Genomic DNA, 19,156 nt, shown 5'->3' with positions numbered 1-19,156 from the left:
ATTCTCCAGGACTTTAAACGTTTTCCAGAACTTCTTGAGGTTCGACCCACATAACTTTGGCCTTACGGATAGCCTGAGTGCACTTATCTATAATTTGCCTGAATGAGAGCCAGTCAGAGAATGCGTTTACAGAGCCTTTCGCCAAATGCAATTCTTGAGGTGGAGTAACTCTGCAAGCTGACGGTCGAACCAGGGGCTGAAACTCATTTTCTTTATGGGGTTGTGTTTTAACAATACCACTGAAAATATCAAAAAAAGAAGGACCAAGCGTCTTCGACAGAGGGGATTATGCTGATTCTTTACCAATTTACAAAGGCCAAGTCATGAAGGAAGGCTTGCAAAGTTTTTTAGCAAGCGTCTATGTCAAGCCAGGACAGGTCGTTTCACTGAGCAGCCATTACAAACACAGGCTGTAAAACAGTGATCAATTAGGTCATTACAGAATACACCAGACTGATACCTATCAGGATTATTTGTGAGGATAACATTGAGGAGAGTAGCCTTTTCTGGGTGTTTGGGGTCATACCTTGTGGGATTGGTAATAATCTGAGAAAGATTTAGGGAGTCCCATTGCCTTAGAACTTGGTCAGGTGGTAAGCATGTCCCCGTTTAGGTCACCTAGCAGGTCAAATTTAGACTTGTAAGTGTAAGGGGCCAGGAGAGAGCTTAGGGCAGGTAGGGTACAGGCCTGTGCTGATGGCGGACGATAACACCCAGCAACAGTCAACAAAGAGCTATTTGAAAGTTTATTGCTTAAAACCAGCAAATCAAATTGTTTGGGGACAGACTTTGTGGAGACAACCGAGCACTGAAGGTGATCCTTGGTAAAGATTATCACTCCCCCACCTTTGGAAGATATGTCTTGCCGATAAAGGTTATAACCAGAAAGGTTAACATCAGTATTCAAAAAACTCTTTCTTAACCACGTCTCAGTAATGACCAACACATATGGATTGGAGCTGTGAACCGACACTTTCAATTGATGCATTTTAGGTAATAAGCTTCTTGTGTTAACATGCCGAAAACCCAGGCTTTTACAAGAGCAGAAATCAGTGAAACAGATATCAGAGCACAAGTCAGAATTGGGGCTAGCAACTGTAGATGGGCCATTTCCAGATATCATCAACAGTAAAGCAATCAAGGCACGGCAGAGGATAGTGATCTATCTCTCTCTCTCTCTCAATCCTGGGCGATCCAAAATGAGCCTTCAAATATGTAAATTCAGAAGGAACCTACAGTGAATCCCAGGAAGAGTAGCTGCCGCATAAGGAACAGCTAATAGAGGTTCTAATACGGTAAGCCACGACAGTTGTATGTAGCCTACGTGTCACCAATGTGTTTCTTCGACCCCTTACTGTATTCAGAAAGCCATACAGTTGAACGAGTCCCTTCATAATGACCTAAAGGACAGACATAAACACCCACAAATAAATAGCAGAAAAGCAATTTGCCACAATCTGCGCCTGTGTCACACAACTGGCATGAACTTTGCTCCCGAGCTAAAGCTGCTTATCCTCTGTCACCTAAAGTTGCGTCTCAAATGACAGTCTATTCTTGACACTCTACATTGTGAACTACTTTTGTCCATGGGGCTGGTCAAATGTAGTGCAATACAGGGGGTACCATTTGGGACAGAACCCTAAGTCCTTTATTTACATCTCAGCCATTTTCTTTGCCTGATTTATCTTGCCTTTAAACACAAACCAATATGCCATGTTGCCTGCTCCTCAAATTTTCACTGCGGTGCCACCAAACTTGAGTCACAAAACTCACACGCTGACAAGGCATGGGTGATAGGCATGACATATACACACTTAATGAAAAGCCCCTAATGAGGTTGCGTGGGCCATACTGAGCCATACTGAGCTGACAGATGCTGGGATGACAGAGTTCCTGGGCTGAAAGTGGAAATATGGTGGTGTGTGTGTTGATAGGCTTAAAGGGGATATTTCGAGCAAATGAAGTGTCCACTGTGTAGGACTGTGTAGACACCATTTAGGATGGCAGTGAATGTTTTGTTATGCCATGGTAAACCTGCATGACTAGTACATAGAGGAAAATGAAGTTGAATGATGACTATGTAGAAAATGACTATCTAGAATACCCTACAAATTTAGCACAAGTGGAAACATTGCAACCAGCTATTCCAGAAACTATTGAGGGAAAATAAATACAGTCATTGGCCTTACACATTTCTTAGAGGCCATAAAGTAATTGCATGTACTGAAGGCAGAGCAGACAAATCATGGCCAAAGTGCAGATATCAAATGTTTAGCTAGTACTCCAGGTGTAAGAAACATTTAGGCAATTATTCTCACTTCTGAGAGGCTGTGCTCTATCCAACTTAGCCAGCTGATAAATAGTGTTCTTGGGAACGGTAACAAAATTCAAACTAATTTAACACGCAAACAACCACTGCCTTTCCGTACCTCCAGGCTCTGCCTTTGGCTGCCTAATTTGTTGAATAAATAACAGGTTTCTGGCTGTGCATCACTGACACTAGGCATGAGCTTTATATGCAAGAAAATATCATGACCCAATGGTAATACTGTAATACCCAGTGCAGAGAGGGTTCCTTCAGGAGGATTAAGATACTGTAAGGCCTTGTTATAATTGTGTCTATTTTTTTATCAGGAAACTATGAGTGGGTCATACATTGCCCTTTAAAAAACAGTACAGCTGATTTTAGCCAAAACATGAAAGTATTCAACGTTTATTTCCTTACTCAACAAATCCTCGTAGAATAAGCTATTTCTTCAGAGCAATATACTGTAAATGTACAGTATGTCATTCTGGTAATTCATGAATGGGTTGATGTATTGATTCATGCTCCCCAGCAGGACTAAGAGTGAAAGGAACATGGCATCTAAGAGACATTTGCACGTATTGTAAAAATATTCATAAGTAGAGTGTAACAAAATGGGGCAACAAAAAACATAGCACCCGATTCAGACTTAGGAAATCTATTCCTTTTTTCAGCAGCGGTGCGTGGGTTAAATCAAAGGGGAAGTAAGTAAAAAAAGCCATATTACACCCTATGTTGTGATATAACCCATTCGTTCATACGCCACCGTGATATACAATAAGGCTGAGACAACAAAAATACAGTCACACAGTGGCGGAATAAATTAATAAATAATTTATACATGTAAATAAATGTAAATAAATACATTTTTTATTATATTAATCAAAATAAATTCAACTTCACATTACGTTTGTTTCATCACAAAACTGGAGAGCAACCTCTGTCTCGTGAAGTCCACAAAGCAAATATTGATTGTAACAAACAGTTACATGACCTACAGCATGGTCAAGCAAGTTAATATTTTTGACAGTTTACTAAACAACTACCGATTTAGAACCACAGAGTTACCGCAAGTCAGCACAAAGACAACAGGAGCACTGCCTCCACTATTCCAGCAACATCTCTGTAACGGCGTTCTTCGTTTGTCGAAAAAGAGTCAGACCGAAATGCAGCGTGTTGGTTACTCATGTTTTTAATAGAACAAATGACGATACATGAAATAACAAAAACAACAAACGGAACGTGAAAAACCTATACAGCCTGTCTGGCGAACACTAACACAGAGACAGGAACAATCAGCCACGAAATACAAAGTGAAACCCAGGCTACCTAAATACGGTTCCCAATCAGAGACAACGAGAATCACCTGACTCTGATTGAGAACTGCCTCAGGCAGCCAAACCTATGCAACACACACCCCTAATCAGCCACAATCCCAATAACTAAAAAACCCCACTAAGAATTACAACAAACAATAAACCCATGTCACACCCTGGCCTGACCAACTAATTAACTAAAACACAAAATACTAAGACCAAGGCGTGACAGAACCCTCCCCCCCTAAGGTGCGGACTCCCGAACGCACCTCAAAACCATAGGGAGGGTCCGGGTGGGCGTCTGTCCATGGTGGCGGTTCCAGTTCGGGACGTGGACCCCATTCCATAAATGTCATAGTTCCTCCCCTTCGCGTCCTGGGATGATCCACCCTCGCCGCCGACCATGGCCGAATAGTCCTCACCCAGAACCCCACTGAACTGAGGAGCAGCTCGTGACTGAGGGGCAGCTCGGGACTGAGGCAGCTCGGGACTGAGGGGCAGCTCGGGACTGAGGGGCAGCTAGGGACTGAGGGGCAGCTAGGGACTGAGGGGCAGCTCGGGACTGAGGGGCAGCTCGGGACTGAGGGGCAGCTCGGGACTGAGGGGCAGCCCAGTACTGAGAGGAAGCCCAGTACTGAGATGAAGCCCAGCCGGCAGATCCTGGTTGACTGGCGGATCCTGGCTGACTATCAGATCTGGCAGATCCTGGCTGACTGGCGGATCCTGGCTGACTAGCAGATCTGGCAGATCCTGGCTGACTGGCGGATCCTGGCTGACTAGCAGATCTGGCAGATCCTGGCTGACTGGCGGATCCTGGCTGACTGGCGGATCTGGAAGAGTCTGGTTGACTGGCAGATCTGGAAGAGTCTGGTTGACTGGCAGATCTGGAAGAGTCTGGCTGAATAGCAGATCTGGAAGAGTCTGGCTGACTGGCAGATCTGGAAGAGTCTGGCTGACTGGCAGATCTGGATGAGTCTGGCTGACTGGCAGATCTGGAAGAGTCTGGCTGACTGGCAGATCTGGAAGAGTCTGGCTGACTGGCAGATCTGGAAGAGTCTGGCTGACTGGCAGATCTGGAAGAGTCTGGCTGACTGGCAGACCTGGAAGAGTCTGGCAGACTGACGGCTCTGGCTGCTCCATGCTGACTGGCGGCTCTGGCTTCTCCATGCTGACTGGCGGCTCCGGCCGCTCCATGCAGATTGACAGCTTTGGCAGCTCCTTGCAGACTGGCAGCTCCTTGCAGACTGGCAACTCCATGCAGACTAGCAACTCTGGCTGCTCCAAGCAGACTGACAGCTCTGGCTGCCCCATGCAGACTGGCAGCTCTAGCTGCTCCATGCAGACTGGCAACACTGGCATCTCTAGCTGCTCCATGCAGACTGGCAACTCTGGCTGCTCCATGCAGACTGGCAGCTCTAGCTGCTCCATGCAGACTGACAACTCTGGCTGCTCCATGCAGACTGGCAGTTCTAGCTGCTCCATGCAGACTGACAGCTCTGGCTGCTCCATGCAGACTGGCAGCTCTGGCTGCTCCATGCAGACTGGCAGCTCTGGCTGCTCCATGCAGACTGGCAGCTCTAGCTGCTCCATACAGGCAGGAGGCTCCGGCAGCGCTGTAGAGGAGGAAGGCTCTAGAAACGCTGAACAGGCGGGAGACTCCGACAGCGCAGGAGAGGGAGAAAGTGCTGGCTGCGCTGAACAGGCGAGGCGCACTGAAGGCCTGATGCGTGGTGCTGGCACTGGTGGTATTGGGCCGAGGACACGCACAGGAAGCCTAGTGCGGGGAGCTGCTACCGGAGGGCTGGGGTGTGGAGGTGGTACTGGATAGAGGACACGCACAGAAAGCCTGGTGCGGGGAGCTACCATCGGAGGACTGGTGTGTGAAGGTGGCACAGGATGGACTGGACCGTGAAGGTGTACTGGAGAGCCTGAGAGCAGGACTGGCACAGGACGTGCAAGGCTAGGTAGGTACACAGGAGGCCTAGTGCGTGAGGCTGGCACATTTTTCACCAGCCGACTAACACGCACCTCAGGACTAGTATGGAGCGCTGACCCAGGTGCCATTAAATTCCTGACACGCTCCGTCGGACGAATCTTGTACCTAAAGCACCAAACTAGCAACTACCTCATTACTTTCTCCTCCAATTTCCCCATTAACTCCTTCACAGTCTCTGCTTCGCTCACCTCCAACACCGGTTCTGGTCTCCTCCTTGGCTCTTCACGATAAACAGGGAGAGTTGGCTCAGGTCTGTCTCCTGACTCAGCCACTCCCCCTCTGAGCCCCCCCCCCAAGAAATTTTTGGGGCTTCGCTCTGCGCCGCCGTGTCTTTCTTTTCGACTCCATTCTCCTATAGCCCTCTTCGCACTGCTCCAGCGAATCCCAGGCGGGCTCCGGCACTCTCTCTGGGTCGGCCGCCCACCTGTCTATTTCTTCCCACGTCGTATAGTCCATACTGTACTCCTCTTTGGGCTGCTCCTGTTTCCTCTTCTCCTGCTGCACCTTTGGGCGGCTACACTCCCCTGGTTTAGCCCAGGGTCCTCTCCCGTCAAGGATTTCCTCCCATGTCCAGACATCCTTAATACGCAGCTCTTCTTTGGGCTGCTCCTGCCTGTTGACACGCTGCTCGGTCCGTGTGTGGTGGGTGATTCTGTAACGGCGTTCTTCGTTTGTTGAAAAAGAGTCGGACCGAAATGCAGCGTGTTGGTTACTCATGTTTTTAATAGAACAAATGACGATACATGAAATAACAAAAACAACAAACGGAACGTGAAAAACCTATACAGCCTGTCTGGCGAACACTAACACAGAGACAGGAACAATCAGCCACGAAATACAAAGTGAAACCCAGGCTACCTAAATACGGTTCCCAATCAGAGACAACGAGAATCACCTGACTCTGATTGAGAACCGCCTCAGGCAGCCAAACCTATGCAACACACACCCCTAATCAGACACAATCCCAATAACTAAAAAACCCCACTAAGAATTACAACAAACAATAAACCCATGTCACACCCTGGCCTGACCAACTAATTAACTAAAACACAAAATACCAAGACCAAGGCGTGACAATCTCAACATAAACATTTAAACATCATAAAATCAACCAGGCTATAGATGCTTAGTTTAATACAGTGAATACAAACTTAAAGACACCAAAAACAATGTAGTCCAATCAATGTTCCTAAATATCTTGTGGCTATCCAGGGTACTGATTTCTCTCTGTGTGTGAGTGCATCCGTGCAAGTAATTGTTAGTTGAAAGCCAATGCCAGCCTCCTCTCTTTCATGTAGACAAAACAGTATATGGCTCTGTCATACAGTATGCTTTTTGTTGTCATAGCTAAAAATGCTTGCTAGCCTAACTACTTTACATACACTAAGGGAACATTTCGACAATCACCGTATGGTTAGTGAGAAAGTCCCTATTGGAACTGTACGGTCCCTTACTAGACGTCCGAAAACATTTTAGAAATTCGGGGACGGCGTCGGGCCGAGCGGTAGGGCCAGACCTACCGGGAAGTCATCAAATGAACTTTGTCGGACATTCGGTTTTCGTTTAATAAAATAAACAAATTTTAGCCCATTTTTGCGCTATGCCGGAATATCCCACAAGAGGGCATAAGCAATCATATTGCTATTGGACAAAACATCCCGAATCACGACGTGCCATATCTCGGAAACCGAAAATATTTCGAAGCCGAAACTTGGTGAGCGTAGGTTTGGCATTATGGGAAGATGGCCCCGAACAAGATGGCGTCTAGGCCTCAACGGTTTTTGAGTTATGGCCATATTTCTGGGATTAAAGGTCCAAAATGAAAATAGAGAAAAGATTTTTTCACTTCACGTCAAAGTCAAGGAGCCTCCGGTGTCAATAAAAAAAAAATCGGCCATTTATCTATCGCCATTTACGAGAAATCGTACGGTGACCAGATCGTGATGTTCAGATATAGGTGTTTTTTTTTTCAACGGTTACAGATCCAGTTGCAGGGTGTTCATACGAGTATTTTTAAAATGTGCTGCGGAGCTCTGCGACATTTCTGTGATTTTCTATGATTTTCTGAAATAACACACACTCACTAAACCCTCCGTAAATAACTCAGTTCTTAACGTAAAGACTTAAAACTCAGGATTCTGTAAAGGCATACCCCAATGAGGATATGAGTTTATTTATAGCTTCCTGTGCCAACCGGAAGTGCCATAATTGGTGTCTCAGGGGCTGTTTGGAAGGGTTAAAAAAATCAGATCTGTCCAAAACTTCATATGTGTGATTAGACAACACCCATGAACTGTAAATCAGTCATTTTTCCCAACAGATGTCAAAGAAAAGCTCTCACACACACACACAGCAAGGATGGAGTGACAAAGCGTGGTGTTTAAAGACACAGAGAGCAGGCAATGGCATAAACATAATCCCAAGGCAGGGCCGAGTCCAACGAGGTGCCCCGCTTGACCGTAGCTCACTCGGTCTGAGCGCAGCGACCATGAGAATAATAGGCCCACAATGAAGCCTGCACCACAATGTCATTTGATTTTGGGTGACAGCGGCGGAACCGTTAGGTTTAGAAGGACAATTCAAACACAGGACTGTTCCTAAGGTCCTCCCGATCTGTGCAAGCCTAACCTTGACTGTGTGGCATTAACCTTTCACAGTTAAAAGAAGGTGTTTACATAAAAACAGTGTGCATTGACTTCTCTCCCCATAGGAATACATTGCCTGCTCCCCTAAATACAACCTGGGGTCTTTATGGGTTATGAATGCTGTATGAACCTGTCTTCTATGACATTCCATCAGACCACTATGAGGTCTACCTGTGTCGATTCTAAGCTTCAACCCTGTGTAGATCAGTCAATTCTCAACTTAAAGACTTAAAACTCAGGATTCCCTAGGTTTCTATGTCAGTCAAGACATGTGTGTATTTATAGCTTCCTGTGCCAACCGGAAGTGCCATAATTGGTGTCTCAGGGGCTGTTTGGAAGGGTTAAAAAAATCAGATCTGTCCAAAACTTCATATGTGTGATTAGACAACCCCCATGAACTGTAAATCAGTCATTTTCCCCATAAAAATTCAAAGGAAAAATAAATCACACAGATACACAACTTGGATGGAGGGACGTATTGGGGTGTGTAGAGACTGACAGTGCCTCCAATAGTTAGCTTTGTTCGAGCTAAAAAAGAACCGTCAGACCTAGAGTTCCGAAACTTTAGAATCCTGTTCTAGACCTCAGGTAGATAGTGCGTGGTGAGTTACGGCGCTCTAGGAGGTTCTCGGACCGAGAAACAGCGTCGAACATTTGCAATGACTTCAATTCATTTTGACCATTACGAAAATGGCGACATTTAGAAATGTCCCAGAGACACAAGACTAGGTGCATTGTGACCGTCTCGGCCCATAGAGACAGAACCCAACATCTCGGTCCGATAGCTCATTCAAGGACCCCGTAGCAAGGCATTGAAAAAAGTGGATTTTCAGCACCAATTAGGCTTTTACTCGGACACCAAATGACCTATCGGGCCGAAACTCGGGATTCGGGGTCGCCTCACATAGGACTACACATAATGTCCGAACTGGCCCCGCAGCTAGAAAGTAACTATGTGTTTTATGGTTTTTTAATGTTTTGTACCGAAGGCCTTGTGAATTTTGGGCCAGCTCTGAAGTATGTTATACTTGGCTCCTAAATGAGTTGGGAAAAGTGGGTTTGGTGTCAGTTTGTATCAGTTTGGTGTCAGAATGATATCAAATTGACTGATGGACGGTGACTTGCAGGTGACTCTTGTCCATTAGCAATATGTTTAAGCGGTGAGGTACCATCACCAAAAGCGACATTCTGAAATCAACCCAAACGAGCGATGGAGAGGTACCAGTATCACTGCCCAGACATCCCTATGTCATCGGGCCAGTCAATTTGGCATTCCTGCATGATTTTTATGGCATGACAAATTGGTAATGGTGACTGCCCAGTTAACCATATGGCAAATGCACAGTGACTTTGAAAGAGTGAGAAAAATCACCAAATGGACATTCTGGAATCAACCCTAACGAGTGATGGAGAGGTACCAGAATCACTGCCAAGCCATCCCGACTTCATCGGGCCAGTCAATTTGGCATTCCTGCACAAATTTTCAGTGACTTTCCAAAAGTAAGGAACATTTGCAATATGTTTTAACAGTGAGGTACCATCACCAAAAGCGACATTCTGAAATCAACCCAAACGAGCGATGGAGAGGTACCAGTATCACTGCCCAGCCATCCTGAGGTCATCGGGCCAGTCAATTTGGCATTCCTGCATGATTTTTATAGCATGACAAATTGGTGATGGTGACTGCCCAGTTAACCATATGGCAAATGCACAGTGACTTTGAAAGAGTGAGAAAAATCACCAAATGGACATTCTGGAATCAACCCTAACGAGCGATGGAGAGGTACCATAATCACTGCCCAGACATCCCGAGGTCATCGGGCCAGTCAATTTGGCATTCCTGCACAAATTTTCAGTGACTTTGCAAAAGTAAGGAACATTTGCAATATGTTTTAACAGTGAGGTACCATCACCAAAAGCGACATTCTGAAATCAACCCAAACGAGCAATGGAGAGGTACCAGTATCACTGCCCAGCCATCCTGAGGTCATCGGGCCAGTCAATTTGGCATTCCTGCATGATTTTTATGGCATGACAAATTGGTGATGGTGACTGCCCAGTTAACCATATGGCAAATGCACAGTGACTTTGAAAGAGTGAGAAAAATCACCAAATGGACATTCTGGAATCAACCCTAACGAGCGATGGAGAGGTACCATAATCACTGCCCAGACATCCCGAGGTCATCGGGCCAGTCAATTTGGCATTCCTGCACAAATTTTCAGTGACTTTGCAAAAGTAAGGAACATTTGCAATATGTTTTAACAGTGAGGTACCATCACCAAAAGCGACATTCTGAAATCAACCCAAACAAGCGATGGAGAGGTACCAGTATCACTGCCCAGCCATCCCGAGGTCATCGGGCCAGTCAATTTGGCATTCCTGCAAGAATTTTTAGTGACTTTGCAAAAGTAAGGAACATTTGCAATATGTTTAAGCGGTGAGGTACCATCACCAAAAGCGACATTCTGAAATCAACCCAAACGAGCGATCCCAGCCATCCCTATGTCATCGGGCCAGTCAATTTGGCATTCCTACATGATTTTTATGGCATGACAAATTGGTGATGGTGACTGCCCAGTTAACCATATGGCAAATGCACAGTGACTTTGCAAAAGTGAGAAAACATGACCAAATGGACATTCTGAAATCAACACAAACAATGGCATCACCATAGTGTCCAGACTGTGCCGAGTCCAACGAGGTGTCCCGCTTGACCGTAGCTCGCTCGGTCTGAGCGCGGCGACCATGAGAAAAATAGGCCCAATATGAAGCCTTCACCAGTACGTCATTTGATTTTGGGTGACAGCGGCGGAACCGTTAGGTTTAGAAAGACAATTCAACCACAAGACTGTTCCTAAGGTCCTCCTGATCTGTCCAAGCCTATCCTTGACCGTGTGACATTAACCCTTCACAGTCAAAAGAAGGTGTTTACATAAAAACAGTGTTCATTGACTTCTCTCCCCATAGGAATATATTGGCTGCTCCACTAAATACAACCTGGAGTCTATATGGGTTATGAATGTTGTATGAACCTGTCTTTGGTACCAGTCCATCAGACCACTATAAGGTCTACCTGTGTCGATTCTAAGCTTCCTGGACCAACCGGAAGTGGTTCAAATCGCCCTAAAAGTGTATACCCATACACTGCCTGCAATTTGATGGACATAGTGCATTGAACCCTGTGTAAATCAGTCAGTTTTCATGGTAAAGACTTAAAACTCAGGATTCTCTAATGGAATAGCCCAATGAGGATGTATGTTGAGTTACAGCTTCCTGAGCCAACCGGAAGTGCCATAATTGGTGTCTCATGGGCTGTTTGGAGGGGTTAAAAATATCAGATCTTTCCAAAACTTCATCTGTGTGATTAGACAACCCCCATGAACTGTAAATCAGTCATTTCCCCAACAGATGTCAAAGAAAAGCTCTCACACACACACACAGCAAGGATGGAGTGACAAAGCGTGGTGTTTAAAGACACAGAGAGCAGGCAATGGCATAAACATAATCCCAAGGCCGTGCCGAGTCCAACGAGGTGCCCCGCTTGACCGTAGCTCGCTCGGTCTGAGCGCAGCGACCATGAGAAAAATAGGCCCACAATGATGCCTGCACCACAATGTCATTGGATTTTGGGTGACAGCGGCGGAACCGTTAGGTTTAGAAGGACAATTCAAACACAGGACTGTTCCTAAGGTCCTCCCGATCTGTGCAAGCCTAACCTTGACTGTGTGGCATTAACCTTTCACAGTTAAAAGAAGGTGTTTACAAAAAAACAGTGTGCATTGACTTCTCTCCCCATAGGAATACATTGCCTGCTCCCCTAAATACAACCTGGGGTCTTTATGGGTTATGAATGCTGTATGAACCTGTCTTCTATGACATTCCATCAGACCACTATGAGGTCTACCTGTGTCGATTCTAAGCTTCCTGGAGCAACCGGAAGTGGTTAGATTGACCCAAAAGGTATTTGGATGTACATCACCTCGAAAGGTGACGAGGCCTCTGCATTATTCAACCCTGTGTAGATCAGTCAATTCTCAACTTAAAGACTTAAAACTCAGGATTCCCTAGGTTTCTATGTCAGTCAAGACATGTGTGTATTTATAGCTTCCTGTGCCAACCGGAAGTGCCATAATTGGTGTCTCATGGGCTGTTTGGAGGGGTTAAAAATATCAGATCTTTCCAAAACTTCATATATATGATTAGGCAACCCCCATGAACTGTAAATCAGTCATTTGTCCCATAAAAATTCAAAGGAAAACTAAATCACACAGATACACAACATGGATGGAGGGACGTATCATTGGGGTGCGTAGAGACTGACAGTGCCTCCAATAGTTAGCTTTGAATGATATCAAATTGACTGATGGACGGTGACTTGCAGGTGACTCTTGTCCATTAGCAATATGTTTAAGCGGTGAGGTACCATCACCAAAAGCGACATTCTGAAATCAAGCCAAACGAGCGATGGAGAGGTTCCAGAATCACTGCCCAGCCATCCCGAGTTCATCGGGCCAGTCAATTTGGCATTCCTGCATGATTTTTATGGCATGACAAATTGGTGATGGTGAATGCCCAGTTAACCATATGGCAAATGCACAGTGACTTTGCAAAAGTGAGAAAACATAAACAAATGGACATGATGAAATCAACACCACGAGTGATTGAAAGGAACAACAATCACTGCCCGGCCATCCCGAGTTCATCAGGCCAGTCAATTTTGCATTTCTGAAGGATTTTTGAGCATGTCAAATTTCTTATGACATTTGGCCCCCACAAAACATATGCCTTATGCACAAGCAAAAAAAAAAAAAAAACATTATGATAATAAAATATGACTAAAGTATGTTGATACAGTTCTTATACTTGTGTAACTGACACAAAATTCGAAATTTTTTCGAAAAACGGTCCAGAAAGCACTTTTTTTAGGGGTGTGTGAAGTTTTTTATGAAATTTAATAATTTTTGACTTTTGACTTCTGACTTCCTATGAAATCATATTGCAGATGGACAAAACACATGCAATATGCGCAAGTAAAAAATAAAATAAAAATTATGATAATAAAATATGACTAAAGTATGTTGATACAGTTCTTATACGTGTGTAACTGACACAAAATGCGAAAAAAATTCGAAAAACGGTCCAGAAAGCACTTTTTTAGGGGTGTGTGAAGTTTTTTATGAAATTTTATAATTTTTGACTTTTGACTTCTGACTTCCTATGAAATCATATTGCAAATGGACAAAACATATGCAATATGCGCAAGTAAAAAAATTAAAAAAATTATGATAATAAAATTGGACAAAAGTATTTTCATACAGTTCTTATACATGTGTAATTGTCAAAAAAGCGAAAGAATTTGAAAAACGGTCCAGAAAGCACTTTTTTAAGGGGTGATACGTTTTTTTCAAAAAATTCGTTTTTTCAAAATTTGGCTTTTGGATGTTGACTTGGAGTCCAATATCAATATGAAAAACCATGGTGGAGTGCAATCGCCACCTGTTGGATTTTTGAAGTGTTACAACTGGCAATACCCATATGGCAATAGAAGTAAACTTTGCATGAATCAACGCCGCTTTGGGTGGTATTGGCCAATGTGTACATGGTTTGTCCTATGCCAATAATTTACCATTCATTTTTGTCCACTACGGGGGTGAATTCCCTTACATAGGCAACAATGAACCAGAAAAGTTAGCTAGCTAGTTAACATGAGCCTACTAGGGTACAACTTGGCTTCATATTGAACTTCAATCATCTCAGGCTAGTGGCACAATATATGCATTTTTTGGTTAGATCATAATCCTTGTCCTGTACAGAGAATTAAGTCCAAATACCCATCTCCATCCATGGCTTAGAAAAGGGCTGATTTAGCAAGCTAGCTACTGCAGGACAACACATGCAGACCAGAAACAGACATGTTTTTATGACAATAACGTTTTGCTTTGGATGTGATTTGATTTGTGTGAAGCCAAATCCAAACTGGCCTACCTCAGGGGGAGTTTTGCTGCGCCAGGACAACCCACAATTGAGCTCAGTTCAATGCTGATTGGCTAATTATTTAATATTTTTTTATCAAGGGTGGCCAAATGCTTGCTGGCATCAATCAATCAAATGCTACGGCGGACACATTTCATACTCTTTTGGTCATCAGATACATGGGCTACACATACTGAGACAGAGGGAAGCTGTTTCCCTTGCTCTGATGATTTTTCCGGTGAGATTCAGCCACTTACGAATTGAAGTAAAATTATGAAAACTCAGAGAGACAAAAGATACATTATTTTATCATTAAAAAATGTATTGGTAAAATAGTTCAGAAAACTTGGCTTACTTTGATATCCATGAAGAAATACAAGCCACTGTCCTTTTCTCCGCGCTCTGTTATAATCAGACTTATGCTATTCATGTGTGTGACAAGCTAGTTTGGGGGTTTCTTCCTTCCGCACCCTGAAAATGTATATTCTAGGCAAGAAAACCACACCCCATGTTGATCTTCTTTTGGCTGCTGCAATGTTATCATGGAGATCCCACACAGACAAAAATGTCCTCATTAAACAAACCAGCTCAATAACCTCACTACTTTTATTTTGAAAGTCAAAGTTAACATACAGGATACTGTCACCATGAAATAAGAATACAAATATGTTATTAAAACATAAAGCAGGCTACCCCAGATTAAAATTGTAATATCTTTCTTTGGCTGTCAAATCAATTAAATTGAAGTTGACATTTAGATCCTGGATAGTGCTTGACCGTAAGCTATTTTAATTTCCATATTTGAAACTATGAGTGCACAAAGCCTAATATAGCCAATTTCTTACTTGTGCAGGTGGTGGGGCAGCTTGACTCAATTTCAGGGATTCCATTGCACAAGTAAAATTCAATTAACAGCTGCAGCTTGCCTATTTCAGTGGGGTAATCATCATGGTAAATGAAGGGCTATCACCCGACTTATAAACAATTGTTTCAACGAGATGGAATGGAATACTGGGCAATTTAAGGTTATCAGTATGACTAGTAGTCTAGAACCACCATGGAAGAGATGGAAAAAAGACACAAACCAATTTCTCCAGCGAGGAGCTGGGGATACTGGCCACTGATGTGACTCGCTCTATTTATTTACTATACGCTTAAAAGTGACTCCAGTAGAAAACAACAAATCTGGCATTCGGTATTAGGCTGGATGAGCGCCCTGACAAGTTGCAAAAGAGACATCCAAACTGCCGTAAAGTCCAGATTGTTGAACCATAGGACCTTGTTCAGTGCGACCAGTGGAGGGCCAAGCACGAAGCTCCACCTCGCTCCTTGGGAGGAGCTGATTGGATCGACCCTCTCCATCACCGACACCCACGGATATGGTGATGGTGTGGATAATGATCAAGGTAAATACATACAGTATTAATTAGCCTACAATGTTAAGGATTGACAAAAGATGAATTGTAGACATATGATATGTAGTAGGAGACCTCTGTCTCAAATAAAAGCAGTTTGTTTATCCCACAGTGCAGGCAGGAATGTCGGACCCCCTATCAGATGCTGTAGCCGGGATTACAGAAGCACTAGTCAGTAAGGCCAGCAATTCCATGACACTGTTGAAAGAAATTAAGAAATGTATAATTAGAGACTGCAGATGGCGTCCTACAGTATAGGTAAAACTGAAACTTTCCCTCCTACTTTCACCTCCTCAGATGAGGAGACACCTGGTGTTCCCCCGAGAGGGCGGTAGGCCTACTTTGTAGCTTTCCTCCAGTTGAGGGTTGAACGGAGGAAGAAAGACATGTGCCAGTGCCAATCCACCCCCAGGTCCAGATGACCCAGTGTACCGTCCTCAATTGCGGTTGGAGGAGGAGCGGATGGAAGAGTTTAGTTTAGTTCACGAGGATACCCATTAGCTACTGCAAAATGCAGCAGCCACTATTCCTTGGGTCCACATAAAATATACAAATGCATGACAAAGTACAGAACAGTTATAGACAAGAACAACATAAGATATTACATTAAATAAAATAAAATAAGAGTTATATATAGGAAAGACACCAAGAGACAACACAAATTACACACTAATCATATATGCATATTCTTATTGTTATATACAGTAGCCTACAGTTAAAGTAGATATTTAGAAAGAGGAGAGGCGCTGTGATACAATATGTTTTTTATCTGTTTTTTTAAAGCTAAACTTGCTTTTTGCCTGTCAACCTGGCTCTACAAATATAACTGAGCGACACATTATATCTGGTTTTGCATTGGGTACCTGTAGAAACACGTGTTTGATGGGGGTATGTGCGTATGGTTGAAGTGTACGCTAATAGATTATACAAGTAGGCATTTTCAACACACACAAGTTTTTTTAGACTAGAAGAGAAGTCGTCAATTTCTCCTTAACTATGAAAGACTATCATTTATGTTGTTGGTGTTAGTTCAGTGTGTACAGTTCAGGACAAGGCGTGGTGCTTTTGTTTTGAGCCAGCTGCAGCTTCGATAGGTATTTCTTTGCTGCACCTGACCATATTACCGGACAGTAATTAAGATGGGACAAGATCAGAGCCTGAAAAAACCCAGAACAGCTTTTTATAACAGACATACCTCTTCCCATCTTCACAACAACTTTGTCTAAATGACTTGACCATGATAACTGACTTAGTAACTACTTAACATACTTTGCAACTACTTAGGAATGTTACTCCTGGGAGTTGAACTTCTTCAATTTGTTCAATGGTCACCCTTTATGCACAACTCCAGTTGACGTTCTGGTTCAAGAGAATGTTTTGAACCAAATACAATGCTTTTGGTTTTAGACGTATTTAAGATCATTATATTGTTAATTACCCATTCTGACACTGACTGTAACTCCTTGCTAAGAGCCTCAGTGATATCACTGGCTGTAGGTGCTGTTGTGTAGAGTGTGCAATCATCAAGGCATATCAAGGCAACTGCCCTGAGGGATACCGCACTGTACATATCTGACGTTAGAAAAGCTTTTATTGAAGAATAGTCTCGGAGTTCTATTGGATAAGTAATTCTCCAACCATGCGATGGCAGGTGATTTAAAGCCATAACAAGTGAGTTTTTCAAATAACAAATTATGACCAAAAACATGAAAGGCTGCACTGATAATCTAAAACAGCTCCAGCTATCATCTTCTTATCCATTTCTTTTTAGCCAGCCATCTGAGTAACTGCAGTACAAGTTGAGTGCCCTTCTCTATATGCATGCTGAAAGTCAGTAGTAAACCTGTTCTTTATAAAAATAGCATTGTATTTGTTCAAACACAATTCTCTCTATCAGTTTACTAAGAACAGGCAGCAAACTGATTGGGTGGTTGTTGGAGCCAGCAAAGGTAGCTTTACTATTTTTAGGTAGTGGAATTACTTTAGCTTCCTTCCACGCCTGTTGACACACATTACTTTAGGCTTTGGTTAAAGAGATGGAAAATAGGGGTGACAATACAGAGGGGAGAGGGCCCTCCAGGAGACGTTCTGCACCCGTTTGACCACGTCCCTAACAGGAATTGATCCAACCCATTATCACAGATTATTGTAAAATAGACACTAATTGCTTATTGGAAATACATGTTTTTGTGTGCAGTACACGATTTTGTATCCAGTGCATTGATTTAGATTTTTGATTCAGTGATTGTGTATTCAATCGGAGATTAATACAGTAGGTTACAAAGGTTGTGTGTTCAAATCTCATCACGGAAATCTTTAGCATTTTTGCAAATCAGCAACCTTGCAACGACTTGCTACTTTGCAACTACTTAGCATGTTGGCTAACACTTACCCTAAACTTAACCCTTTAGCCTAACCCTAACCTTAACCCCAACCTTAATCCTAAACTTAACCCTAACTTTAACCCTTTAACTACTTAGCTAGCATGTTACCAAACTATAATCTTAACCCCTAAACCTAACCTTAACCGCTAACCCAGCAAACATAAGCCACCTAGCTAGCCTAGCCAATGTTAGCCACCTAGCTAGCCTAGCGGACGTTAGCCACAACAAATTGGAATTTTTACAAATGGAATGCGTTATGAAGAATAAGTGATGTTGTGTCTATTTCACAATAAGCTGTGATAGTGTGTTGATTTACCACGTGCTGAAGGAGCTCAATGCTCCCCCTAACCACAGATTTGAGGAGATTATAGAGGAACTCCAGGACCATAGCCCCAAGTTAAAAAGGCCCAAACCAGGGGAACTTTTAATAATAAAGATTGAATTCAGTTTATAGTTTGTTCTGAGTGTCTAATATTACTGGTTTATTAATTTACCATTACGCATGTTTTTAGTGCACATGCAAATTCACATGTTCGAGAAGGCATTTCTGCCAAAAATCGCATTTTGATAAAAACATTTTTTTACGTTCAAACGGCTCTCCTGTGAAGTTGTGACTTGCGACATCCACCTAGTTTCCTGAATCGGGTCACATATATAGAAAGTATTTGGTTTGAGGGGATGCACCTAAGCAATATAGCCATTGGCCAGTTGTTGGTGTGCTCTCCTAGCACTGCCATCTCCCTGGTGACCTGCAGGTAACGGCCTCCCTCTTCATCTTGCTGCAGCTGTTGTGGACCAGGACCGGGTGCTTGGATGTCTCGCCTCACTGCCATGTTGTGTAACATGGTGCATGCCACGAACACCAGGCACATCTTGACAGGTGTTAGCAGCATGGTACAGTCAGAAGTGTCAAGTTGCAGGAACCTGCTCTTTAGGACTCTGAAGATACTCTCCACGATACCCCTGGTGAGAGTGTGCCATATTATACCCCTCCTGGCTTGAAGGGTTGTGGAAGGACATCATGAGCCATGGCAGAAGTGGAATGCCTTTGTCGCCTGTTGAGATAAACACCTTTTAATATAACTAATAGCACAATTACATACATCTTACTCCTTAAAC

The 19,156-nt window shown here is 43.6% G+C and overlaps 1 protein-coding gene across 4 annotated transcripts in view; it reads right to left on the bottom strand.

Moving 5' to 3' along the window:
* The window catches only part of LOC135539561 (cadherin-22-like), a 334,240-nt gene that overhangs the window by 40,029 nt on the left and 275,055 nt on the right, over positions 1 to 19,156 (bottom strand). For 2 of the 4 annotated variants that reach the window (XM_064965504.1, XM_064965505.1), the window contains one exon: positions 14,827 to 19,092. The exons of the other annotated variants lie outside the window; for them this stretch is intronic. Coding sequence is in view for 1 of the 2 variants with exons in the window: in XM_064965505.1 (XP_064821577.1) it covers positions 19,057 to 19,092 (36 nt within the window). In the remaining variant the exon portion in view is untranslated. Of the gene's footprint in view, positions 1 to 14,826; positions 19,093 to 19,156 lie in introns of those variants that run through there. 4 annotated transcript variants of the gene reach the window in all.

Source organism: Oncorhynchus masou, chromosome 5, assembly GCF_036934945.1.
Source record: "Oncorhynchus masou masou isolate Uvic2021 chromosome 5, UVic_Omas_1.1, whole genome shotgun sequence".
NCBI classification, from domain to species: Eukaryota; Metazoa; Chordata; class Actinopteri; order Salmoniformes; family Salmonidae; genus Oncorhynchus; species Oncorhynchus masou.
This window is presented reverse-complemented; position numbering and strand designations above follow the sequence as displayed.